General features: G+C 43.0%; 1 protein-coding gene across 2 annotated transcripts; it reads right to left on the bottom strand.

Annotated features, from left to right (window-relative positions):
* Positions 1–492: 492 nt before the first annotated feature.
* On the bottom strand, positions 493–25381 carry HIVEP2 (HIVEP zinc finger 2). 2 transcript variants are annotated; one of them, XM_086482406.1, is made up of 7 exons: positions 19967–25225; positions 19054–19208; positions 13854–14029; positions 11166–11267; positions 9732–10634; positions 6426–6439; positions 493–2170 (listed from the first exon to the last, which is right to left on the bottom strand). In XM_086482406.1, exons 1-7 carry the CDS (start codon positions 25208–25210, stop codon positions 1352–1354), a joined length of 7413 nt encoding a protein of 2470 aa, XP_086338532.1. In that variant the 5' UTR covers positions 25211–25225; the 3' UTR covers positions 493–1351. The 2 variants fall into 2 exon arrangements, with proteins under 2 accessions (XP_086338532.1, XP_086338531.1); XM_086482405.1 differs by lacking the exon at positions 6426–6439 and having other exon boundaries at positions 9724–10634; positions 19967–25381.
* Positions 25382–26882: the final 1501 nt, after the last annotated feature.

The following is a 26882-nucleotide window of genomic DNA, read 5'->3' as shown; positions in this document are numbered from 1 at the left end:
TCTGCCTCTCTGGCAGGGCCACGCTCCTCTGTCTGCAGGACAGGATGGGAGCAACCCCTGAAGCTGACCCAGATGACACCAGCCATGGTGTCCAAATGCAGGGAAACACTTTTTTGCCCTGGTCCAAAGCCCTCTCTGACACGCCAGGGCATCTCTGCATGACACCTACACCCCACGGTCAGCCCTCGCGAGCAGGGGACTGCCGGGGCTCGGCGGGAACCACTTGCCCAGCCAGCGGGCCGGCGCCTCGCCCAGCCCCGTGCGGCCGTAGGGGCCTCGCCGCCCCGCTGCTGGAGGCAGGGGAGCGGGTCCAGCCGCGGCCGGGCTCTGCCTCCCAGCAGCCAGCGGTGCCCCGGCTCCAGGCCTGGCAGCACAGCAAACATCGCCTGTCTCGGTGAGTTACACAGACGGCACCAGTGATGCACTTGCACCTATTTACATGGCGTGGAATGTTTTCCCATAGCTTTTTAAAGGAGTATATAGATCAACATGTTCACATAAGACCAAATACTTTTAATATATTTATAACTGTTTTATAAAGCTTTGAAAAAACTCACAATAGCACATTGTTTTACTTTAATGCTTTACGGTACTATCAGTTTAAAATCACAATCAGCACTTAAGTTATAGTCAATCCGGCAAACAAGAGACAAAAAAAAATTACAAGAGTTAAGAACTGACTGATACATCCTTTATCTTTTTTTTTTTTTTAACTAATGCATAAGTGCAGAATAAGATAAGATACTCTAGTTTAAATATCTTGTTTTACAATATACATTTTGTTCTAATTACGCAACAGTAAATCCCATGCTTCACATAGAAAAGCAATCCACAACATTAAGAAAAAAATTTACAATTTATGAAACAAAGTAAATAAATATTAGTATTACAGAATCAGAGCTGTACATAAAAGCTGTTCAGTTTTAATCATATAAAAATATGTTTTAGTGCAACCTCACATATATTGATGCTGTTTTGCTTTACATCATTTAGATCCAAGTGTCCAAAAAAGGAAAGAAATTACATTTATTACAAAGCAGATACACAAATTCTAAAATATGTACAAATTACTGCTAAAAAAATGCTTATAAGAATATAAGCAAAGTAAAGAAAAGGCACAAACATCTGTACAATTTAAAAGTACCAGACCCAATAAGAATTTCAAATTTAGTTTTGGTCAGGCTCATGATGACTTGTTATTTTATCTAATTCTTTTGATATAACAAAAGTATATATAATAGCAAACTACTGTAACTTAGAACAGGCATGCTGTAAAGTTGAATACTTCTTCTATCTCTAGAAAAAAAAAGTGGGGGTAAATGTATGGGTGAAAGTCTCCATGCATCTCAGATCAATGTGGCTTGCTCTTCTCAGATGACGGATCTTTTCTTTCCTGTGTGCTTGATGGGGGGTCGCTCCTGCTGTGAAAGCCCAAGTGCCGGACGTCCACAAAGCTCTTGCTGTAAAAGGTGGGATGGGCTAACGCAGTCTGTGATGTACCAAAACTGTCCTGTTCACCACCGTGCAAGTCAGGATGGGTGGCTGAGGCACAGGTCTGGCCCGGCTCAGATCCACTAAAGTGTTTAATGCTAAAATGTGCACTTTCTAAGGGTTTCTGGTGAGGCTCAGAAGGCCTCTGCAGCTGCTCCGCCCCGTGCAGAACGGCTTCTTCTGTGGCGATTCGCAGAGAGGCTATGGCTTTTGTACAAGTCTGTATGTTCTCCTCCTGCTCCCTCTCGGTAGCTATGACATTGTCCTCCGACGTGCTCTGTGTCAGCAACAGCAATGGAGAGGAGGGCGCGCTGGAGGGAGCGGTGGGGTGCAAGCTGTGCGGAGAGGTACGTTTCTCGTGGTGCTTAGAAATACTGTACGATTCTTTTGTAAGGATTTCCGCAGTTCCTCTTTGCTTCTCCTCAGAGCCCTCCCTCTGCAGGGCCAGAGTGGACGGAGAATGTAAACCTGAAAGGGCCACCGGTACTGAATGGACCATCTGGATACCCCCGATAGGCATCATGGGGATGGGTGCTCGGATCTGTTGCTGGGAGTGTAGTGGAAGATGACTGAAGACATAGTCGCTTGGACCTTCAGGGAATGGGCTAGACCCGCGGTGCTCCATACCTCCTTTTTCTCCATATACATTGAAGTAAGGCCCCTGAGACAACCCCCTTCTCTGTAACCAGAAAAAAAAAAAAAAAAGAAACGTCAGCGCTGCTACTAGTAAAATTCTTGTCCAGCTGCCAAACCACCTATCTGCTTTCCTGTCTAACACAACCTTCCATCCACGCAGCACCTTTCATCCAGGATGGATCCCAAAGCATTTGGAAAACTCCACTAATTGCTTATCCAAACAACAGAGGAGGTTTTACTTAGCTCAGCCCTACAGGGCTCATGCCTCTGAGGTGAAAGGCAGCAGCTAGTTAAGAGTGTTCGGCAACACAATACAGGAATTTAGGTCAGGAAGTGAAGAGTATTATATTCAACTGAAACTGAGGAGAGAATTTGGGGTGATATGAGTTTCATTCCCCAGGAGGAATTTGGCCAGGAGATCCATCTTACCCTTTCTTTTGGCAAACTGTGCTGGTATTGGCAGTCCACGCTGGGTATCAAGACTTTGTTGCAGAGAAATACACCTCCGAACACTCCCTGGTTGCCACCACTGCTTGGCAGTACAGAAAATATCTAACTGCATGTATGTATTTTCTGCCTGCTGAAATATCCTGCTCTGGAGCCCTAGAGAGGCACTTGCTCCCCGTGAGCTTTACCCAATCCTTGTTGAAAGGGGATGGGTATTTCTACGGAAGTTCAGGTGCCTCTGCGCAATGAGGACCCACATTTTCATAGTCATTAAGACAAGGGAGCACCACTCTGGCCTATCTGTAGTGTAAACCATAAATAATAACAAAAGTGCAGGCATTAGCTGTGAGTGAAAGTGATGATTCTGTCGCAGGGAGACTCACCCACTCATAATGGGATCGAGAAGAATGAGGGATGTTGCAACGGCTAACAAAAACCAATCTCACAATATTGACATTTTCAGTGCCTTCCCATCAGTTCCTGCCTTGGAAGAATGAATAGCTCCATCTCCACTCAGTATTAAATATGCCCTGGGCTTTTGGGTTTCTCTTTTTTTTCATTCTTAACTTTTAAAATTCGTTTTCCATCTGATGATTAAGTATCATTTATTGCTGGCCAGAGGAATAATGATGACAGAAGTGCAGGACGACATTTTCATAATTGTGTGTGGGATTTGGCCACACAACTCTTGGGGACTCCCACAGGAAATTAAATGAACGAAAATGCTCATCTCTGCTCTGCAAATTGACCAAACACCTATCAATTGTCCCAGAGCTGTACTGCTACCACAGTCTCGGTGTGGCAGCCTGAGGACTGCACTGCTAAATGCCAATGCATTAAAGTGGCAGCACTTCACTGCTGGGAAATCCTAGCACTCAAGGCATTAAGCAACCTCTTGATCCCACCCTGGGGAACTGGTTTAGGGGGCAATTAAAGATTCTGCTTCTGTGCTACCCAGGGGCTCAGTCTCACCGTGCTCAGCTGCTTTGTCCTGTTCAATATAAATCAATGGCGAGACAGGAAGGGTGACCCATAATCATCAGACTCAAACCTAAGAGATGTTACTATTCAGAGACTAATCTATGTTGGGAATTTTCCTATTCAGAAAGTGAGACACTTGAGTCTCATAAAAGAGAAACTGTCATAAGAAAGCACAGTGACAGCACGTTGCACTGCTGAATGGGGAAAAAATTACAGAATAAACTGCAGTTGCCAAGCCACAAGACATAGTTCACCTACCCTGTCAGTCCTTCCTATCGCTAACCTCACCTCTGCACAGCTGCTTGCCCCCTTTTTTTTCCAATCTTTGGTCTGTCAACCCGTTTCTCAGTCATACTGTCCTCTTGGCTGTTTCCTAAACTATGACATTTATCACTATGGCATCTGATGTGAACTTGGGCTAAGCGAAACAGGGCAAAAGCAACCAAATAAAAAGCAGTAAAACTCATCAAAGGAAAAAACCTAGTCACACACAAATCTCTAATCAAGAAATATACTGGCTTCATATTGTACCCTGCTACAGTTTCAAAAGGGAATAGAGCAGCAGTCTGTCCTTGTTGGATAGAGGTGGCTAACATGATAGAAACTGCTACCCACTTCAAGATCAGCAGTATCATCCAATATATGCCTTATATGTCTAATTTTTACATAGATAGTGACAGTGTGTGCATGTCCACTGGATGCTTTCCAAGCCTGGCTGAGCATATATCAGATTATCTTTCTCTAGCTCTGGCAGCTAAGTTTGGAAATGGCCAACAGAAATGGTTACAGGCAATTGCTCATATCTCTTACCCTGCTTTTATTTCCTTGACCAGTATCTAGCATTTTCATACATATAAGCAGACATACATATACATATTCACAAGAAAATACTGAATATTAGTGGAGCTGCCTGCTTTTAACAAACATTCTGAAAATCCAAAGACTTTATTCTGTTGACAGGACGGGTGTTAGATCCCATCACTGAGCACAATGCAGAAAGTCATGGTTTCTTTTTGCAGTGCAGTCAGAATGAGTTGCTGCCAGTTTAGTGACATGAGCTCCTCTCTTTGTCAGGTGATGGGAATCCAGTTCATTTCCTATTAATTCTTATTTGCTGCAGTTCAGCATATTGCCGTCCAACTCCAGGTGACATATAATTTCCCAAGCAACATATTCTGTAGGAGCTTTTCACTAAACTATGACCTTGTCATAAAGCTAGACTGCCACACCACACCCCTGAGCAAAGCCTTATCCAGCTTCACAGGTCCCCCGAGAATGCCTCAGGGACGAGATAGGGTTTATCCTGTATCTGGTACATCACCCAAAAAAGGCTGTGAGGGATTAAGAGGAAGATTACATTTCAAAGCCAAGCACCCTTCACAGACATCCTCCCAGCAGCCTCAGACCACAGCTTGCAAAAATATGGTGGGCAGAAAAAAATCTCTTTGATTACCATATCATAAAAACCAGAAAATGTTGAACTCTATTGTGAAATTCAGTAACAGAGCACTACCAATGTGCTTTCTAAAAGACATGATGCTTAATAAAGTAACTATAAATCTGTGTGGACTTCAGGTTCAGGATCAGCTTGATCTGCAGTCCTACTGAGAATGCACCATAGCAGCCCATATACACCAATGAACCTATTTACAGTTTACCCGGACTTTAGAAGTTCTATGCTAGCTCTCTGTATAGGAACCCATTTCACTCAAGATGATAAAGTATTGAGTGCTTGGGAAAGGATATAATATCCATATGCCTGGGATGATCAAAGGACCTTAAGTCCTTTCTTATCGACTTTCAAGTGGATACAGAGGTGCCTAACTCCCCTCAGCCCTTCTGAATATATCAAGACAGGCTTCAGACTTCAAAAAGAAGTGCAACAGAACAGCAACACAAGTAAAATCCACTACCTCCTAGAAGCTAAAACAGTGCCTAGAGACAAGTTTGTACCACTACACAGCAAGATATATTCACAGTCTTATTGTGCCTAGCCCTGAGACTGGAAGAAGAGGCAAAAGCTCTGGTCCACACTAGGAAGTAGTGCGGTGCACTAGGAATGGTGACAAGCAGGAACAGAGTGAAACTGCTGGTGCTGGATCCCACGTTCACAATATAAGTGTTGTGGGGTTGGAGGGGAAGGTTGCTTCGCATTATACCTACGTGGTATCTTTGCACTCACTTGAAAGTACACTCACAGTTTAAGTGCACGTGGTGCACTCCTGGAGCACATTTTTAAATTTAATTTAATCCGAAAACAATCCTGGTTACTTACTCCAAGATTGCTCTGCAATGTGAATCAAAGCACAGTATGTGTGACAACAGAGACATATGCCCAATCCAAACAAACTAAAACCTTAACAGATATGCACTGAGAGTGAACAAAAGCAGCCTTCCCATCTCTTGTCTTTCTCTCAGTACTGGTGTAAAATGACTGGGGAGAAGAATCAGAGCCCTTCGATAATGGCACCAGCCTCCTCAGAAAGGAAAGAAACCTCTGTCATTGACAGAAGAGAAGATTCCAAATGTATTTAGAGAGCAAGGAGCACCTGCCTTTAAATTTAAAGACGCCAGTTTAACTTGCCAAAGCCAAATGTGCATCAGCATCAACCAGAGCCTTAGGCTACTTTGGAGAGAGCATCCTGTTGCAAGAGTGTATCCTGTTATTAACTTTCAAAGAAAAAAAAAAGTCTATTTTCCTGTATTTTTGTACAATCTACAAAAATAGTTACTTTCCCCACGCTCTTTTCCACTTCCTAAAGAAATAACTTCAATTGCTTTCTATGTGGTTGTCCTAGGTTACAGTGTAAAATGTGCCAAAATGAGAAAAAAAAAAGTATTCTATTACCATCTTCAGGAGCTGTTGAGACCAGGTGGGGCGGTGCTCCCTGCCTTCCCCCTCTGGACTGTCTTCTGTTAATGGGCACAACAATTCCTTATCGCCTGACCCATCGGTAACTCGCTCCAGGACTATCTCCTGTTAATGGCCCATCAAGGAACTGCCTCACGACTCCCCATCCCATTGTGAGATGCTCCGCCCGGGGGGGAAGGAGCCAAGCAGTCCATGCCAAATAAAAAGGAGATTTTGAACACCCTGGCAGCCTTCTTCCACTGGATTCCCAGAGGAGCTTTTCCCCCCACTGGAGTTCCAGAGGACAAGAGCTACCTACCTACCACTGAAGCTTCGGAGGAAGACCAGACTCTTTTACCTGATCGCTGCTTCAACAGCACTACATCCATCGCTTCAGGAGGACTGCAGCCAGCATCTTATCGGACTGCTACTGCCACCCTAACAGGGTGTCAGGTTGTATTTCTGACTCTGTCAGTGTAAACCAGTGGGCTGTTTGTTTTTTCCCTGCCTTGTGTTATATATATACATATATATTAGTAAAGAACTGTTATTCCTATTCCCCGTATCTTTGCCTGAAGGCCCGTTAATTTCAAAATTATAATAATTTGGAGGGAAGGGGGTTGCACTTTCCATTTCAAGGGAGACTCCTGCCTTCCTCCGCAGACACCTGTCTTTCAAACCAAGACAGTGGTGCTTTCGATGTCAGAGCTCTTTACAATCTCTTTGCACAAGACGACCAAAGCGCATGAACATTCAAGGGGAAGCAACATGAAGGGGAACTAGACCAGCACTGGCCAAAGGGACTAGAGCAAATACATCAATTTCAGTGGAAAAGAAAGAAAACTGGCCTCTTCTGGGAATGCAGGCACCAGAAGCACAAAATCACTCTTAGTCCTGCAAGGACTGGGAACCAAACGCAGCTCTGAAAGAGGAGGCAGGATTGTAAACCGGCACATGCATCACTGATGCGGTTGCTAATCATGTTCTGATTTGCTGGATTTCACTTCTCTGAAAGTGAAAACCAGTCTTTATTCCTTTTTCTGCTCTGACAGCTTTCATTTATAGCAATCTCAGGTGTTAAGTGTCTTCCCACACACTGAGTATAGTAACTTGAGTTTCACCTAAACTACTGTTTGGCTAAAGCATGTTTTCCAGAAAGGCATCAAGAGGTGAGGAATCCATCTTTCCTTCCTTGCAGTCATTTGTTGAGATGTGCAACCATCCTCACTTGTCATTTCCTCATTTAAATTTGCCTGGGTTCCAGTGAGGCCTGTATTCAGGTTCCAGTGACTGTACTGAGGTCCGGGCTTCTCCCTCAACACATTCAACATGCCACTGAGTTACCAATGCTTTCTGTAGGACAAATGATCTTTTACATTGGGTTTTTCACTGCCACATGCCTGATCCTACCTCAAAAATAAAGTAAGTGTTAAAAGCCCATCTGGCATGGTGGACTTTCCAAAAGAAGGAACTAAGGGTGCCAAAAGAGTCCTAACAATGTGCTAAACACCTTGCTGGAAGGTGTGCATAACACAGAAGGCAAGCATTACAGCAAGAACCTTCAGATAGCCAAGGGTGACTGTTATGCACCCTTTTGCCAGCATCGTCTCACATCCAAAATCTCTACTACAGGATGCCAGCAGAAGTGTCTCATGGGGGACATTAGGGACTGGGGCTCCCTGTACAATGTCAGCTGCAGCGTCTCATATAACCTCTTCCATTTGTTACTATGACATCATGACTGGTGGCTCTTTATCCTCTTGTTGTGCTTCCTTACTTTGTCAGTAGAACTGCTGGTGGGATTTGTATCCTCTCTCAGCTACTCAGTGATCGCCCCTATGATGGTGCATGCCCTTCCTCAAGGACCGCTTAGGCACCACCCTTCTCCACTGCTCTCCCCAGCAACTCACCAGGCCATGGGGCCATGTCTAAGATGTGGGAGAAGTACCTGTGTTAGCCTCTCCTACACATGGCTGCTCACATTGCAGCTTTCCCTTAAATGGCTGAAGAGCTGCGGAGCCACTTTGGGAACTGCCAGGCTGGTGGCATCTCTTCTCTCTTCAGTCCATCCCTGCTTCAGCCACCTTTGCCTCACTGTATCCCTCGCTCTATTCCCAGGTGTAGGTAACACATCAGCCTGGCTCCACATTTCTTTCTGGGAGAAATTCACCCCAGAGCTCTGGAAATGCTGGTTTTATGAAGTCAGGGTTCAATTCTTCTCCTCTATGGAGAAGCACCACAAAGCCTCCACAAAGAGGTAAGAAGACTGGCAATCGGGAAGCGGGGAGGAGAGCCCTGCAGGGAGGCGGGCAGGGAGGCCGGAGGCCTGAGGCAGCGTGAGCCTGTCACAGCTTGCCCAGGTTGAACCCATGCATATGGGCTGACAAGGCAGGCAGTGAGAGGACAGCAGCAACACCAAATGTGGAGAGGGAAGCGTACTAAATAAATAAATACATGCATACATAGTGAGGCTGTTCCTTAACTCTGAAGACCAAATTTATTTGTGGAGACAGTGCTTCGTGAATGCTAAGGCCGGCCAAAAGTGCCAAGCTGGCAGTTTCTGAGAGCTGATTTACCAAAAGGGAACAGCATAGACAGCAGCTGTGCAAGTTTTGAATATTTCCATTTCCACCCAGACGGTTGCATCCCTGCCGAAACAGACAGTTCTGATGGTGCTTTCTGCGACGCAGACAGCTGCCTGCTCCTGTCACACGATAATATCCTTTAAACTCCAGCCACAGATCCTGATTTCAACGGGCACCCTGCTTTTCTGAGAGCTTCCATTTATTTTAGCATTTTTATTCCATTAAACAATATTTCAGTGATGGGCACCATACTGCAGTATCAGGGCCTTAAGCCTTGATCTGGGCTCGATCCCATCTGACAGTCTGGGAGGTAAAAGGTTTTACAGTGCAGAAATAAACCCCACATGCCATGTAAGCTTCCTGGGCCATTTTAAAATAACATAATATAATATAACATAATACAATATATATACATACATATAATAAATATAATAAAGATGGGGGCAGTTAATGTAAGCCAGCCTAATTTCATTGAAGTTAATGGAGCTACTCAGGCTTATAACAAGTGAAGATTTGACCCTTTGGGCTGACTCTATTTCATATAACTGAATCAACATCCCAACTTGGTCCCCATCTATTCCAAATATCTTGCATTTGTTCCAGGACTTCCTGCCAAGGCTCAAAGCTTATGCCTTCTTCTACAGAGCTGCAAAGTTTTTAAAAATGCTATGCACAAATTAGGTAAGAATACTGTTTTTGACAACAGGAGTGAAAATATTCTTTCATACTTACTGAATGACCTACTGGAATAGATTCAGACTGTAAATATTGACCCATGGACAATGCTGGATTATGGTATAAGCCCCTCCGGGGAGATGCCGCTCTAATGGAGGCCATGTATCTCCTCTCTCGCCTAGGAGACAAATCTCTTCGAACAGACGCATCTTTCCCTGGTGACATTGGTCTCCTTGGCGATAGATGACGTCTTGGTGACATGTCCCGTCTTGGTGATAACTCTCTCCTCAGCACAGCCTCCTTCCGCGGGGAAAGGTGCCTCATGGGTGAAATATCTCTTCGGGGTGACAGATGCCTTCTGGGTGACAAATCCCCTTTTGGCATTAAATACCTCTTTGGCGAGTTATCTCTGTAGGGTGAAGAATCGTAGCCGGGTGACGACTGTCGACTGGAAGGTGAGAAGTCCCTCGGAGATGAACTGGGGTCTAACGAAAGCATGTAATCCTCATCCATGCAGCTAGGTATGTCCAACCTGTCTTTATCGGGCTCTGAATCGGTACTCTTACTCTGGAAAAACCTCTGATATTCTGTCATCTGTGAGTCTTCACAGGAGTCGCTTGGTGTTATAAGCTGAGTAACCTGAATGCTAGGTAAGGTAACCAAGTAACTGATGAGGGAGGAGTGTCCCACAGAAAGGGAGCCCTCGGGAGAAGCCCCCTGCGACGCCCCAGCAGAGTTCACCGACAGGGAGGAGAACCGAGGGGGCTGTGGGCTGGTGCTTCTTGATCTGGTTTTTGGTGTCGAGTCTCCCTGAGTATCATCAAAATCATCCTCATCTTCATCGTCATCGTCATTGTCGTCACCATCCTCGCCATCTGACTCCTCTGCATCAGAAAACTGGTGCTCTGCTGACAGGCCTGCCAGGTTGCTACTCTTCTCTGCCTCCTGCTGCATGTCCTCCATGTTTTCTGAAACAGACACAGCAAGTCAAAATGGTAAGCACACACCCCAGCTCTTACGCCTTCCACCACATTCATTCCTCACCCAGCACATCCATTGCCATCGCTGGATGCTCTTCGTCTAGGGTGGCTGCATAAAGCCATTCTTCATAGTCTCAAACCATAATTTTTCATAATAATACCTTCAAACGCTGTACTTGAAAGGAAGTATAAAAAGCAAATTCACCCTACCGCATCTTGCAACTTTGCTAAATGTCACCATCTCTCACATCTAAATTGAAAAGATTGGGAACTTTGTATGAGACAGATGACAACAGGTCATACTTTTATTTCTACCTCCTCCTCATGTATCTTAATAAAAAATGTAACTTAGACAAATGGATTTATTTTTTATACTTCCTGTTTATTAAAAAGATGCCTCTTAATTAAAAAGTGCCTCAAATACTCAAATTTTCCCATGCCAGCCACTGTGCTGAAGTGCAACAACTCATTTGCATACTCCAGAGGCCATTCCAAATAAATTAAATCATTCTGACATACCTGCTTCTTCATTTTCAGCATCATCTACAGATGTCATTGATACTCCAAGCTCCAGGCATTTTTTCATGTGTGCTTTAGACTTCATATGTTTTGTCAGATTTCCTATGGATCAGAGATTAATCTAATTAATGGACAACAGCAAAGATCACTCTGCAAGTCAGGTTTTGGTGTATCTTAACTCTGTTATCCTGCAAATGGGAGTTCTTACTTTAAATAAAACCACAACAGACAGAGCTGACTCATCCAGCCCACTGCCCTCAAAGCCTGTTTTAATGACAGAGGGTTTTTATATCTTCCAAAAAATTAAAAATTTTTCAAATAAACCTAAACTCAGGGGCTGAAAGGTATATAGGTCTCTCTCAAATTTTCCACATGACATTTAGGCACCTCAGCAAGCTAAAAAAATCACTTTTGGATGTTATCTATACCTAGGCTCAGTGTTCATGATATGTACAGACTGCCCAGACATTGAAGTAAGTCCAATGCACGCCAGCCTTTCAGGGCTCAAACTCTTAGTTTCACAGTGGTATTTTCAAGCTCAAAGCACTCTCTGTTTACTTTACATATAGGTTCCAAATGTTCAGTGTTTGAAGCATTTTGAAGCAAAAGTACCCCACAAAAAAGACATTTATGGGAGACTTCTCTATGCAAGTTTACTGTCTAGCTGCAATCTCTGAACTGAGAGGAGCTGTACTTACAGCATTGACCTGGGATGTGGGAAATCCAGGTTCAGCTCACTGTTTTGGAGTACGGATCTGAACCAGACACAGCAGGGATTTGAAATCAGATCTCCCAGTCCCCTGAGGGAGCAATCTACCACTAGACTATTGACTTTCTGGAGTGCCTGTCTTGGTCTGTTTTTTCACAGATAAGAAAACTCAGTTGAGACTGGCCCCAAGAGTCATTTCATGGCAAAGAATCTTGAGCACAAAGCACAAGCTGGAGAAATGAGAATATTGCTCTAATCCATTAGCCACTTCAGTCACATTTGCAACACCCAACGGGGAAAGCATTGCACAAGACCCAGTGCTTCTTAGCTCAAGGAAAGCACTCTGTGAATGCACCTATGCTGCTTTTGGGACCCCAACCAGCATCTCCAGATGGTGTGTGGGGCACATGCAACCTAGGAGCAGAAACAATGCACCACTCTGTTGGATAGTGGAGGTGTGCTTAGAAGCTCACAAGCCAGGATCTTCTCTGACTTTCAGTCCCGGCTAGTTCAAATAATTCCCTTCTCAGTGAGAGTTTCCTATTGTGCTTGTGCACTTCCTGATGCCTCTGGAAGGCTAAACGCTCAGGGTGTACACTGAAAACCTAAGCACCTCTGAAGGTCTGTCCCCTACTGTTCTCAAAACAGTAACAATAGTTACAAGGCTGACGACTGCTCATAAGCAGTAATACAGCAGTTAAACACTTCTACTTTGAAGGCTAACTTAGTTTCTTCCTACTCGTGCCCTTCTTGTGCAATAGCATACCACCTTCTCCCTGTTTCTTCTTCTCTGACAGAAATGCCAGCCTCAGCGAGCAATTTTGCATTTCTTTCCATGTCATCTCTTCTGCCTGGAACTTCCTCTCTGAACACAGCTGTAAAACCACAATTCCCCTTCAAGTCCCTCCCGAAGACCCATTCCTCCAGCAATGTAAGATGTAAACGATGATCCAAGAACAGCTCACCAGATGGTCTACTGGGACTACAAATGAGCAGCTCCTTGTCTTTGTCTCTACACCCCCATGAAAGTTCTCAACTTAAATTAGGTTGATGGTTCTACTACCATCCATCAGCTATTCCCATCTTTGGCAGAGGAAGAAGTGCCAGAGTCATGGAAACTATTACAATTCTCAATCCTCAAAACAGCCATGAAGCTGCACTGGGATCTTGGGACAAATTTCCTTCACCTTCTTCTCTCCCCCTTCAAGTGAGTTCACTGCACTGAGACCAGAATCCATTTCCCTTGTCTGCCAAAGGGAAGCTAAGAAACTGAGAATGTAAGGCTCATTTGGGCTGTGCTACAAAGAAATGCTAAGAAAGAAAAGGCTATTATTTTTTTTTAAGGAAATAGTTGCAAGGCAAATCCGAATTCCAAAGAATATCATTATCTGTGGCCTCAGGGTGACAAATGGAAGCTTTTCTCTGTGCTGACAAATACATGTGAGCACAAGCTATCAGTTCTCTATTCATAATTAATGCCACAGTGGATGGAGTGGCCCATCTGGGAGACATACATTATTTATAAACTTGAAACTGACCCACTGTAAAGCCCATGAAGGCATGTTTTCCTCAGCAGCTGATGCTCTGCCTCTACATTATGTCATAACAAGTGTACTCTCCTGGTAGCATTTAAGTGTTGCTGCAATTAAAATTTGCACCATGTAACAATTTTGGCAGAAAGTATTAATTGTAAGGGCAGTTCTTATGCTACTACATTTGCTCAGCAGACAGATGGACCAGCCAAGAGCCTATAGCTCTTAATGAAGCTATTGAAGGAGTCTCAGAGTCTCACAAAATCCCTGGATCAATTAAACAGAAGAGAAAAGCCTCACTTGTGAAGTCCTGTACACATAAACACAATAATTTTATTCTGAAGAAAAATCTCTCCTTGATTGCAAAGGGTACTTGGATCCCACACAGCAAAACAGCTCAAGATTTGTGTAGGAAGTGGCAAGAGTTTAGCAAAAACGGCCAAGTACCTTTAGTTTTGAAGGCAAAATTGCACAACTTGCATACGTAAGGCCGGACATCAGTATGAGTGCGGATATGTTTTTTGAGCATGCTTGGCTTTTTGCAGCGAATTCCACATTCTTCACAAATGTACTTTCCTCGGCCACGACCTCTGACATAGACATAATCCTCATTTGATTTATACCTGTTGGAAGAGAGCAAGTTTTTAAATCATACAGGTTCTAGGTCACATATATGCACAAACATCACCTCTATGCATCTGATCCTGATCCTGTATATATCTTATTACAACAAATCCACATAAGTCCATAGAAACTACTGAATTTTCAGTCTGGAACTCACAAAGTATTTGCTTTTCAGGGAATGAACTGGTCCCAATGTGTTTTAACAATATGAGACCAAAGAGTTAGAGTATGAGAACAGTATAAACACCTTGTCAGGAAACAGATTAGCTACCATTCCTATAGACACAGCACAACTCCATATACCAGTCTGCAGGTTGGATTTATTTCAGTTAACTGTAGTCTTGTACAATGCAGGCATCTACCACCACAGAAAATATCATCATTTTGCAGAACGGTTCACTTTTAACTGTTTTAGTGTATTTATCCCTTGGGATCAGATAAATCACACCCTGGAAATGCCTGTTTCTCCCGACTAAGCATAAAGTGAATGCAGATGACTAGCAAGGATGTATGCATTTACACTACAGATGCCTGAAATTCCCAAAGATGGATCCCTCCCAAAAAGACACCAAGTTGAGTTCACTCAGGTACATGCTGCTTTAGAAATAAAATGGGAAACTTCCAAGCTGCATACTTAGCAGAAAGCTGTTAAAGGAAATTTTCTTAGCACAGGCATAAGCATTCCATGCTATTTTTGCTGATTACATAGTGTGTAGTTAGATAATAAATAAGATATGCAAATCTATGTAAAGCTGTACATTGCCTTTACTATCATGATAAATTGTTAATACTGAAATCTAAAAGGGCCCAGGGGGATCTGCTCAGGCTGTTCTGAGGTTTGAAGAGTGCTGGGCATTCCCTAGTGGGAGAATTTAATCCTCATTCACCCAAAGTAAATCCAGAAACTATGAGAACTGAGAAATAATATTTTTTCTGCCCTCTGTCCTCCATCGCCCTCTCCCTAAGCAGCACAAAGTATGTTCAGCCACCCTGTGGATGCGCAGCCCACAAAATATTGTGGTACTGACAGTCAGTGCTTTAAATAAATACGGGACTGTGTGAAAGATTCTGTTAATGTGATGATACTCTACAAGAAGCAAGTAGAAATTTTTGGGTTACAGAGGTGAAACATTTTTCAAGTGTGCTTTTCTTAGATGAACTCTTCTTCCATATGTTCAGCTATATCACTGGCAATACAAATACTGAAGCTAGTATCTTCGAAATACATAAAATGCTGTCCTGTTCTCATGTCCATCTTGCTTCATATCAGCTCCTCTTTCATATGTGGATGTCTAAATTCAGGTTTTTTCATCTCCTTTCCAATAAAGTTGGCCCTCTCCCTTTTCCTTCACTGTCCCTGGCACCATGGGCAAAACTAGCATAGTCTAATGCCATTTATTATTTACCCATCGCTCTAGCAGGTTTTTTTGTATGATGTTTCTGGGATTCTGCTTTTCTGTCTGCCCCGTTTCCTAGATCCTCCTTCATACACACATGCCAGTGACTCCTAGTCATGTCTCTATCCACTTGCTTCACCAACAGCCTCCAGGCTTTCTCCCACAGACAGAAAAAATGTCCAGACTGACATTTTATCTTCTTTTCATCTCTCCCTACCGTCTCATTTTGCTGGGATGGAGTCTACCATATCACCCCCGATTGATACCAGTAAGATAAAGGCTGTGTTATAACATGTGCTTTTCTGTTGCTCCATCTCTGCTGTTCCTCTGCCTGACCTCATTCCACCAGCTTCTGTCACCTGTCAGATCCCATTGGGCACAAAGACAATTGGACAAGATCTGTCTCTTCATCATTCATATGGATGGTTCTTGGCCATAACTGACCTTGAGTCACGGTGAAGTACGCTTGACTATGACAATGACTGTTAGAGAAATGACACACACAAATTTGACGTTTAAAGAACGCCTGGTCCAAAAACTGAAACACCAGAAGACCGAGTCTATGGTGATTATCTTTCTAGCCCCAAGGAATGTTAGATCTTACTATTAGCTCATGCCTCTCTCAAAGCTTTCAGTGATTTCCCCCTTCCCACTACATAACTTTCATATAAGAACTGTGGTCACTGCTGCTCTGAGCTTGATTTTAATGGGACTCTGGTGTTAAAAAGCATTAACAAGCCTCAGAGTTCTGCAATTTCTAGCCAAAATGTTATTTTATTGGGGATTTTCAGTTAGTCTATTACTGATAGATATGAAAGAGCAAACATAAGCAAACTGTGAACTCTTGCTGGAAGCTGATAATGTCATTAAGCCAGGTGTCAGATGAGCAGGCACGTTTGCCTTGTCCCTCCTTTCTTTTCACTTCATGCCATTAGTAACTAACCAACTGTACTGCAGCAAGCACTGAACTTCAAATTGCTGCTTTTCTTTGGGGAACACTGCTTCATATCCCATCAGGGTTTTGCAGTCACAGATGATGGAAAGCAGATTTTGTGATTCAGATAATTTCATATGAATCAAGCCACCTGCCAGAGGTAATAATATGGTTGTTAGCTTCTTCCTTCAAAACCCCCTCTGCTGCGATGCTTACAAACTGCTCTTGATGGGCCTTAGTACAGCAAGGTGGTGATGTGCTGTGACATCTACTTTTGCCTCAAGTCTGTTCATTCTGTTCCTTCAGCTTCTCACTCATCCCCAGCCCCATCTATTTGCTTTTTGCCCACCTGCCATATGAGTGCTCTGCTCCCCTGGCACAAGACAGCAGCACAACAGCAATTCCCTGCCTAGCAGACAGGCTTTCACACAAACTGAAGGCAAACAACTGCAGATCTTCCTCAGCTATGGATTCTGAATTGCCTTACAAAACAAAAGCAATCAAGACGCCTAAGCAAACCCACTCCCCAAGACAAAGGAAAAACGAAATGAAAATACCCTGCTGAAACATGGTATCACCACACATGCTTGTCTGTCCAGGGGAGAAAACATGAAACAGAGATGACAGACATTTGCTGCATAGTTCAGTGCACTGCTTGTGTGTGCTGCGATGAAATGAGCTTGATGAGAGTAGAGCAGAACAGAGAACAGAACACCTTCACAAACAGCCAAGAACAAGCAAGCATGGAAACCCACCCATGTTAAAAACTAGCTTTCAGAAGTCAGAAACAAAAACCTGAAGAGGAGGACAAATTCAATAGTCAGGACAGAAAACAATTAAAGATGTGGTTATAATACCTAAAGAATATTAGATCCTTTTAAAAACTAGCCAAACTAATGAAAATAATGAATCTACCCTTCCACAACAATGCCTATAAAATGTACAATAAAATTATGATGCATAAAAAAAGAATGGACTCATTAACACTACATCATTTCATTCACTGCAGCTTTGCAGGTTATATGCTGCCATTGGGGAAGTCCCAGTTTATTGCACAGATTATTTGTCCCACCCACTCCAGAAATTACTGTGCACATCAAGGTTTCTTAAGTTTTGTTTTACTCAAAGGATATCTAAACATAGCCAAGTATTACTAGGAGACATTTCTAGGTGACATGTGAATTATATGACTTTACACAAACAGTTTCATGGACTTTATTAGTGCACAGGGAAACTTAAGGTGGTGTAAGTAAGGTACAAAGTTTCTTAAACAAGGTATTAGAAGGTAGAGGCATTTTGTAGAGTGATCTGTTGCACTCACACTGATCTGAATCCTCCTCCTTAACACACTTTCACTCTTCTGACCTCTCATCACACAGCTTACATCAGTGCAGACTATCTCCAGCTGGGTGATCCAAATTCAGAAATTATACATAGTGGGAAGCAAGCAAATTTGATACCTCAAAGTGGTTGTGAGTTGAAGCAACTTGTAAACTTAGGCTCACCCCTGAATTTGGGTCACTCTTGCATAGCCAGCCTACTGGCTTGGGTACTAGGACAATGTACAACTATAGAGAACAGCCAGGATCAGGGTGTCTGGGCCAGCATACCTATAACAATCTCCAAAATAACATTTTCAATCTTTCAGGCAAGATGTAGGCTATACTCCTTCAGGGCTGCAGACTACAGAGAAATGCCAATGTTCATTTCATGGAGACTATGCAAGTGGAGCCAAAACACACAATGTTAATGAACGACAACTGAGATTTTAAAGGGTACAAACTGACAGAAGAAGGAAATGGATGCACAAATTTATCACATCTCCATCCTGTCCTATTTAGTTACCCCAATAAAACAATGCTGTGAGGCCATCTGAGTTTGGTAAGACTGAGAAACACATCTGTTCAGCCACCTGACTACTCACTACTAACAACTGGCAAATTAATTGCATCATGTCAGAATTTTGTAAAAGAAATTAAACAATATCTTCCATTTTAGAGTATACTGCAGAGGCAAACAAGTGTCCATTTCATTTGCTTTTTATAACAAGCTTCATAAGCCTCAAAACAATGTTAACGGGCTTTCAGGTCTCCTTCTTCCCTCTGTTATTTGTTTCGTTTATCACTTGAGTGATAGATGGCCATGGTAAAATTAAATATTATTTTACCAAATATACATGACAGATCTATGGATTAGGCTTAGGTACCATAGATTTCATTGTCATCTTACATTTTATCACCAAAATTAAACTTCAGTAAATAATAAAAAATTACAAGAATAAGAGCAAGCATGCCTAGCTAACCCATTCAAGTGAGTGGAGGTACACAAGAATCTAAAAATAGAAAGATAGCCTCATGGAAGCCATTAAATACAAAGAAATGGTATAGAAAATACCAAAAAGTTAACCACTTATCCATTTCTTTATGACCTAAGGAATGAAAGTAACAATTTCGAGTGAGTGCTCTCAGGCAGAAAATATAATTGTCCTAATAGCAAAGTAGAGCCAAGAGTAAGTATACAGGTACGCTGTCGTTTTTAAGACTGACATATACACAAAAACAGAAGAGACTTGGAAGCTACAAGACATGCCAGGAACACAGGAGACTGTTCACACCCTAATTAATTCATATTCATTTTCAAATCTCTTTAAAATGACAGGCTGAGCTTGAAATTCTCAGTTGCATTTTCTTACCCTCCTTCAAAGATTTTAATTCGTATCGGCTCAGTTTGTTTGGATGTAATGTCTTTATCTCCATGAATGTCTCCTTTTACTCTTTCTTTTATAATATTCCCCACTACTTTCTTTTCAAGCTTGCTGCCAAACAAGAAGAATGGCTCGTGTTTCATCTGTAGAACAAAGTCAAGGAAGGGTGTTACTGCTGGAGCACACAATAAACGCACACTTCATTTCAATTACTTTTAACATTCCAGGTCAAAGCCAACTCTCATTTTGGTGCAACTCTATAAGATGAATTAATTTGTCCCATTTAATTTGACAGAGAATAAGAGAGGGGGCAGCATGGACAAATTTTTACAGGAGTCTTGACAGAAAAGACAATATTGTATCTTTCCTCAGAAAAAAATAATGGAAAATAAAGATGGAAAAGCCTTAGAAGGTAATTTATTGCCATTACAGAATTTTCCCTGGCACCATTATCTAATGCTTAGTCCATGAGGAAGTCAGTGTGTAAAAGACATTAGACATATCTGAAGATCCTTACTCAATTTTAACTTAATCTTTACTTAAAAATGCACGTGGATGCTTGTGTCTGATACTGTTTGATACACGGCAAAAAGAAAGGCCCAAATAGAAGGAGATAATGGATCTTGTTCTGGCACACATGAAGGGAGGGCTTTAAAAGCCTCACTTTTTACATCCGATTTTAAAAATGGAGACAGAGATAGCAGAAGTAGCAGAGCTTGCTGAAAGGCAAATTGAGGCTCAAAAGTTGTCATGGGAAGATGGCAATGTCCGATTTCCCAATGGCGAATCTTTTTTTTTTTTTTTAAAAAAAAAAACCAACATTAACTTACATTTCATAGTTTACTAATATTTTCTCAAATAAAGATATACAAATTTAATTTTATTAAAACCTCTTATTTACCTGAGCAAACTGCTTCCATGCACTTGATGATGTCAGTTTACCAGCTCCAGGTCTATGCATAGCAGCCAGAGTGTAGATTTCCGTGGTGTTTTTTTGCTTGGACCTTAAAAGTGCTAAAGTGGTCTTTGTACTTAGCCCAGATGGGTTTGGGTTACATGAACTTATACACCATGAAGCATAAACAGAAGATTTGAGGGTTGGTTGCTGAATGTAACTGGGTTTTGTATAGTTTAAGAAACACCAGCTCACAGTAGTAGTAGTGCGCAGACTTGGGAACTGAAGGATCTGCTGAAAATCTGCTACGTCTGTCAGGAGAATGGTTGAGCCTGTGACCTTCCCACTGGTATTGGATGACATCTGGACTAACATCCCAAGAGGCAATTTTTGATGTTTCAGTTGGTCTTCTGTCTGGGTTTCTCCTGGTGGCAATGAAGATCTCTGTGGACTCATGCTCATATCTGAGGCTGTTTCGTCCACATCCAGTTCTTCTGGTGAGTCTCGTCCTTCAGAAGGGCCACTGGACTTCTGCCCTGGTGATGTGGAATCAAAACTGGAAAGTTTCTCCCTGCTCAGTGGGAAAGCATCTGCTGTTGGCATGCTGACAGGTGGGAAATCTTGAGATGATGAGGACGACAGTGGTGAAGAGGATGACATGGATGGCAGACTTTCTTTTGGCTCAGTAGCACAGCTCTGCCTTACTAGTTGAGGCTTCTGCATTCTTGGAAAATCTTTCTTTATATCTGAGTTAGTTAACTCAACTGCACTTAGCTCCTCAACTATCTGCCCATACATTTTTTCTTCTTTGACTCGTTTCTGCTGCTTGGTCTCCATGAACAGCTCCAAGCTGCTGGCAGGTGAAAGCATTCGTTTGCTTCCTCCCAAGGTAGAAGCCATGTCAGAACTGGAAGGCAAACACAGGGGAATTGGTGGCTCCAGTCCGAGTGGTAGTGTCTGCGGCACTTTCCACAAAGGATATTTTTCTAGCCCTCCATGCTGACCCAGCATCTGAGCTATGTTAAATCCAATTCCTTGCATGGCTGCATTAGTTGCCAATGTTCTTTGAGAAACAGTCTCATCAACTTTACAAATTACAATTGCAGGACTGTTGCTCTGTCCAAGGATCTGGGAAATGCTTGTGTACATGACGCTACCATAAGATGGCACATGGGTTTGAATCCTGACGGGAACAACTGTTCCTGGCAAAGACTGTACAGATCCATCACTTGAGGAGTCAAAATCTGTCTGAAGATGCTGCTCAGAGGAGGTATCTGTTGGTTTAATGCTATGGTCTGACTGGTAGGTAGCCAGAGTATTTTTTGAATACTGCCCAGATGTTCCTGAGTAATGCTGGTATGCTTGCTCTTTAGCATGCACATAATCAGCTGGTTTCTTTCCAATAAGCTCTGGTGCATGTTCCAGGTGATAACTTGGAGGAACGTCTGTCTGGAAAGGCTGTTTGACATAAGACTTCTGCAGCTGTTGTACAAAGTGATGCTGGAAGTGTAGAGGTTCTGTGCATGACTGCCACAAGACAGGCTGCTGAGATGGCGGTAAGTGAACCATGCAGACAGCTGGATAGGGGAACTGAAACAAGGTGCTATGAATAGGGGGAAATGGGACTTTTTCCTGATGTGCAAATAGCTGCTGCTGCTCTGATGGATGTTTGTTAGGAATATAAGGTGCTTGTTGGATCAAGGGAGTCCTTAACAGTTCCGGGCTGTCTGCAAGAAGAGCCTGTTGCTGGGCAAGGTGGGATGAGCTACTACTAAGCTGAGCGCAAGAGCCAATAGCCTGTTTTCCGGAGTCATCTACCTGAATGGGCTGAAGTACAGAGGAAGGGGAGTGATGCCAGGCAAGCTGGGAGGAGCGAAGACCAGCCTGTGCATGTTCCATCTGCTCCTGCTTTATACTTTGTTCTGTGCTCTGATCAGTCTGGGCAATCTCTGGAAAACCACTGAAGGAAGCCTGGCGAACCAAGAAGCATTTCTTCCTTTCTCGGGATGGAGACAGTGCCGTAGTAGGTGTACCAGCTGAAGAGGCATGAGACAGGTTCCCATAATCAAAGGATTTACTTCGGATCTCTGGGATTTCAGCAGCATGAGGACAGGGCATCTGTTCAGATGAGCAGCGTCTCATTTCCCTTTGATGGTGATGCCCAGGGACGGAAAGTGAGTAAGCACCAGCTGGAACTGTTAGAAACTCAGACTGTTTTCCAAACTCATCTTGTTTGGGAGGTGTGATGAACTTCATATTCTCTTCTCTTTCAAAGGACATTGAAAAACTCGAACTGTGGGACAAATTACTTTCTTGACTAGGGCTGCGAGAGAGGCTTGTACCTGTGGACTCAAAGCTGGATTCTCCAGAGGAGTGCTCCATGTCTGCCAGTCGTAAACGCTTCTTTTTGGGTGGTAGCTTTTCAGCTGGAAGTTGAGAAAGGGTTTCACTTCTTTGGGGCCATTGGAATTCTTCAGTGGATCTTTCCTGCTCTTTACTCTGCACTTCTTTATCTTTCTCAGGTTTATCTGGCTCCTCCGTGACACGAATTTCAGGGACCTGTATGTTGTGCTGGCGAACCAACCTGGGCTGCATATGGTACGGCTGAGGCTGCTGGGATGGAGATGGCTTACTGGTGTCAGCATTTTCCGTTTGTGTAGCTCGGTCTGGGCTCATTGGGGACTCACAAATCTCACTCTCGCAAGTTTCAGGTGGTGAATAGATCTTTTCCTGCTGGCATGCAATATGTTCTGTAGACTCAGACCTTTCAAATGAGTTTGGTCTGCTCAGTGAATTTGTGTGCTGAATGACAGAGATGACATTTCCAGGGGGCTTTCTAGCCAGTGATTCTGCAGTCTTTTCTTGCTCTGCAGTTAAGGATGAGTCTTCCAGAGAAGCTGCCGGGCTTCCAGACTGCAAGTAAGGCCTGCAGATTTCAAAACGCTCCGCATGGCAATGGGCAGCATTGTCCAGGCCTTGAAGGGCAAATCCGCTCCTTGGCACTTCCTGGATTTGGGATTTGGGATCAAAGTCCAAAGGCTGAATTCCCCCACTAGTGCCAGTCGTATTGCTGCAAAGCATGGGACTGTCTTCCTCATCTCCAACACTCTCCTCTTTCCTGCGCTTTCTGTTTTCAAAAGTTGTGCCAAGCATGGATGGCACCGCCTGAGATTGTCCGAGTGGATCAACAAAGTACTCCCCCACCTTGTTCATCCCACATAAGGATGGTGAGTCCCTGTAGTTCTGCTTCTGAGCTTCAAATTCTTCCCACTTTCTGTAGTGCTTTCCACTGGCATCATAGTCATAAAAGGTCTTGTCTCCTTTCTTCTCTTTTAAGGATGGTCCTTTGTCACCTGCTGTCTGTCTGCTGGAAGCAATAATGATATTTTTCCCTGTTCTTCCATGATAGTCTGAATCTGAGTGCCCCTCCTGCACAGAGGGCAGTTCAAAGGCAGCCTGTCTTCTCAACATCCTTTGGTGGGATATTCCCACTGTCCCAGGGTAAAATACATCATCTGAGCCAGTCATCTTCTCATCAAACGAATGGCTTCCTCTCAGAGATAGGGGAACACTTAGGCTGTTTGCAGAAGAGGTTGGCATGGAGTTACTTCTAATAAGAGGAGAGGAATCTACTGGAGGCTCTAGAAGGATGGGCACGTCACCCTGCTGACTGACTTGGTACAAGCTGGATTCACTTTTGATGGATGATGTGGTGGTCTGGGATTGTCTAGATTCTGTATTGCTGCCTGGATAAACTTGTGTAGATTTAATAGCACTCAAACTACTAGGGTCAATGAGTTCTTCTTTATCTGGAGTAAGCTGAGAAATATGTTCCTCAAGCATCTTGATATCTAATCTGTTATTTAAAAGAGGTAATGGCTCTGCTTTGCCCTTTCTACCCATTAAACTGTGCTCCTGATTTGCTGTGGCTACCGTTACTGCTGTCCTTTGATTAATCCTATAGAACTTCCCAAAGATGATTTCTTCGTAAGACTTTGCATTAGTATTTGGTGGGCTAATTTGCTGCTCAGCACTTTCTGAGCGGGAAAAATAACCAGAGTCAGTGCTTCCTTTACTGTGTGGGCTCAGGAGGTTTAACGACTGCTCAGAATCTTGCCCTTTTTTCTCTGACAGTCTTAGTGCAAGTCGCTGTTTAACTGTATGAGAGTCATCAGACTTGGTACTTAAGGATGGGGTTTGCAACATATCAGAGCCAATATATGGTGAACTCTCACTGGGTAACTGAATTCCACTTTTAGGGATGATTAAAATGGGCACTTTCATTGGCCCCACCAAGGACTCGTCCATGGAGGAGTGAAAACTGCTCCTGCTAGCAATGTCCAGGGGGAGCTGCGGAACGGGGCTCAGTTTGTCAGACCCTTCCACTAGAAGCGGCGTCTCCTCATCAGTGTCCGTGCTCTGCTCGCCATCTGAATGTATTTCAGCTTCCACATCAATGTAACTGGCATCTAGGTCCAATTTAGAGACTGCTGACTCTGTGAAAGGTACCAATCCTGCTTTAATTGCATGGGCATGTGACTTCCTGTGCTTGTAAAGGTTGCTCTTTGTCTTGAAGGAGAAACCACAAGGAACACAAGGATATGGTCGCTCCCCAGTATGAGACCTAATATGCTTTTTAAGCACACTAGGTTTGGCACAAGCCCGATTACAGTAAGGACAAATGTACTTGCCAGGCTTTTTGGGTTTGTGTTCCTTTTTGTGAGCATCTTCCGATTGTTCTAAAGATTTCTGCGAATATTGGCTGTATGCAGGGTTCAAACTTGAAATCTTCTTCCTGGAGAAACCTCCACTATGGCTATGCATATGAAAAGGAAACAAGTCCTCTGAGGCAACTGATTGCAAGTGGCTAGGAAACTGCCATGGAGGGCCTTCCAAGCTCTGATGTGGCTTTATGTTGTGCAAGAAGCCTTGTGGCAATGAATGCTGTGGGAAAGAAAGTGAATGTTGACATGAGTAAGGACTTGGACGATGCTGTGAGTATTGCTTCTCCGTGACTGTCTGTGCAGCTTCATTCGATGATACCAGTTTCCCAGAACTAAAAAGTTGTGCTGATGCTGTGTTTCCTATTTGCTCGTGATCTATTTGTGGTTGTCTCTGTATTTCTTGATTGCCAAAAGTGCTCATCTTAATAACAGCTGAATGTTCTTGCCTCCATCTACTTGGTACTTTAGCAGTTTCTCCAGACCTTGAGGTAGCTTTTTGCCCTATAGCTGTGTCCCCAGAGTCCATTTTGTTACACAAGGTCTTAAGTGCTAGTTCACTTGAAAGCTGTGCAGACACATGGAGTGTGTCCAAAGCTGTGCTTTTTAAAGTTTTGTTGCTCCCATTTTTCCAGGGCTGTTGCAAGTTCACAGACTTTTCTTTCTCTTTGGAACTTTCCACACAGTAGTCTATAGGCATTAGATTTGTGTCTGTACACTAACGTGAGTATTATACAGTTCTGTTCATGGCAGGAACCTTCCTAATCAGTTTATTATACATTTGCAAAGACTTGTTATAGCATGCGGACATTTTCCATTGTTATTAAATACTAAGATGCAGAATGACCCAGAGATATTTGTGATCTACTAGAGCAAAGTTCTCTTCATCTCTTCCATGGTGACGCAGCTATCTGTACAGAAAAAATCAAAAAACAAAGAAGCCCCCCCCACCAATTAATACAGCCACGCTAAATAACATTGATACAGTCAGTTGCACTTTTACTGAGCTTTACATGAAAAGTATTGAGGGACTTAAGCAAAGGTAACTACATTTCATCAAACTCCCTTTTGTGAGAAGACACAGTAAAGACTGTCTCCAGAAGATTGCACACAAGCATAATCACTGCTCAATAAAAGCTGAGATCTACACTTTCCAAATTAAACAGTAGCTTTGGAAGGCTTTCTGGGGACAGTTTAAAGGCTCGATTCTCAGAAACTCCACCACCTATTTTTAAAGCTCTTTCAGCAAATCACTGCTGAAAATAGAGTCCTAACACCGTGGGTGGGAATTATCTTACCCAACATTACACACCTACAGTTCAGACATGCACTTTGGTCACCTGCCCTTCCTCTAAAGTCACAGGAAGGTGATCAGTACTTCCAGAGAAGAAATCTTTCCATATCATGGTGGGTGCTTCAGACATAGGGGATGTCTATGCACATGACCCTCCACTATGGAGATGCCTGTTTCTCACTGTCGGCTAGGCAGGAAACTTAGATGACTACCTTGGAGTACATACCAAATTTTAAGATGGCTAAAGTGAGGTACTTCTTAGGTCATCTAACTGGTTTTACGAGAAGGTGTTGATCACCCTTTTAAACTATTTCTAAACAGTCGAAAAAAAAGACATCAAATAAGCATTCCAAACACAACACTATTGGTACTTTTCCACATCTCCATCTTCCAATCACTGTATTAAATTTCAATAAGAATGTCTTGCTAGAAGTAAAACATGTATTAGAGAAATGAGCTATGACTCTGTTTATTTGACGTTCAACGTTGAAACATTTCCATCCAGCTATATGTGCACTTGTTATGCTTAAATGCAACACATTTCCACAGTTCTACTACAAAGAAGAAAAGCTCAAAGGTATGATTTTAAAAGACAAGTACAGCATTTGAATTTGAAGAACAATATAGGCTTCCTGCCTCCATGTTATCCAAACACAGGACATTTGCTGGACGAAACAGTGAGAATTATAAAGACAGTCATGACTTTACAATAGCAAGGAAAAGGGTAGAAAAAGCAGTATTAGAGATACTGGGACATTTTTCATTCCTACAGTGGAAAAACTGAATTTGGCTTGAAGAAACGTTAGCAAAGTGCAGGAAAACACACAGGTAATGGGAATATTTTTTTTCAGTATAAAACAATTACCTGCATCTTCTAGACATCTAATAGGCATGACTATCTTCAAAT

This window comes from Leptosomus discolor, chromosome 2 (assembly GCF_034619465.1).
Source record: "Leptosomus discolor isolate bLepDis1 chromosome 2, bLepDis1.hap2, whole genome shotgun sequence".
NCBI lineage: Eukaryota > Metazoa > Chordata > Aves > Leptosomiformes > Leptosomidae > Leptosomus > Leptosomus discolor.
Note: the sequence above shows the minus strand (reverse complement) of the source record. Positions and strands in the feature narration are given on the sequence as shown.

Excerpts from the sequence above, each read along its gene's own strand:
- HIVEP2 (XM_086482405.1), bottom strand. The coding sequence starts at position 25,381 with ATGCCTATAGACTACTGTGTGGAAAGTTCCAAAGAGAAAGAAAAGTCT. Across the intron at positions 14,030-19,053 it reads ATTAAAATCTTTGAAGGAGG|GTATAAATCAAATGAGGATT; the intron begins GTAAGAAAATGC and ends CTCTTCCAACAG. Across the intron at positions 2,171-9,723 it reads CTATTCCAGTAGGTCATTCA|AGAAGGGGGTTGTCTCAGGG; the intron begins GTAAGTATGAAA and ends TTCTGGTTACAG.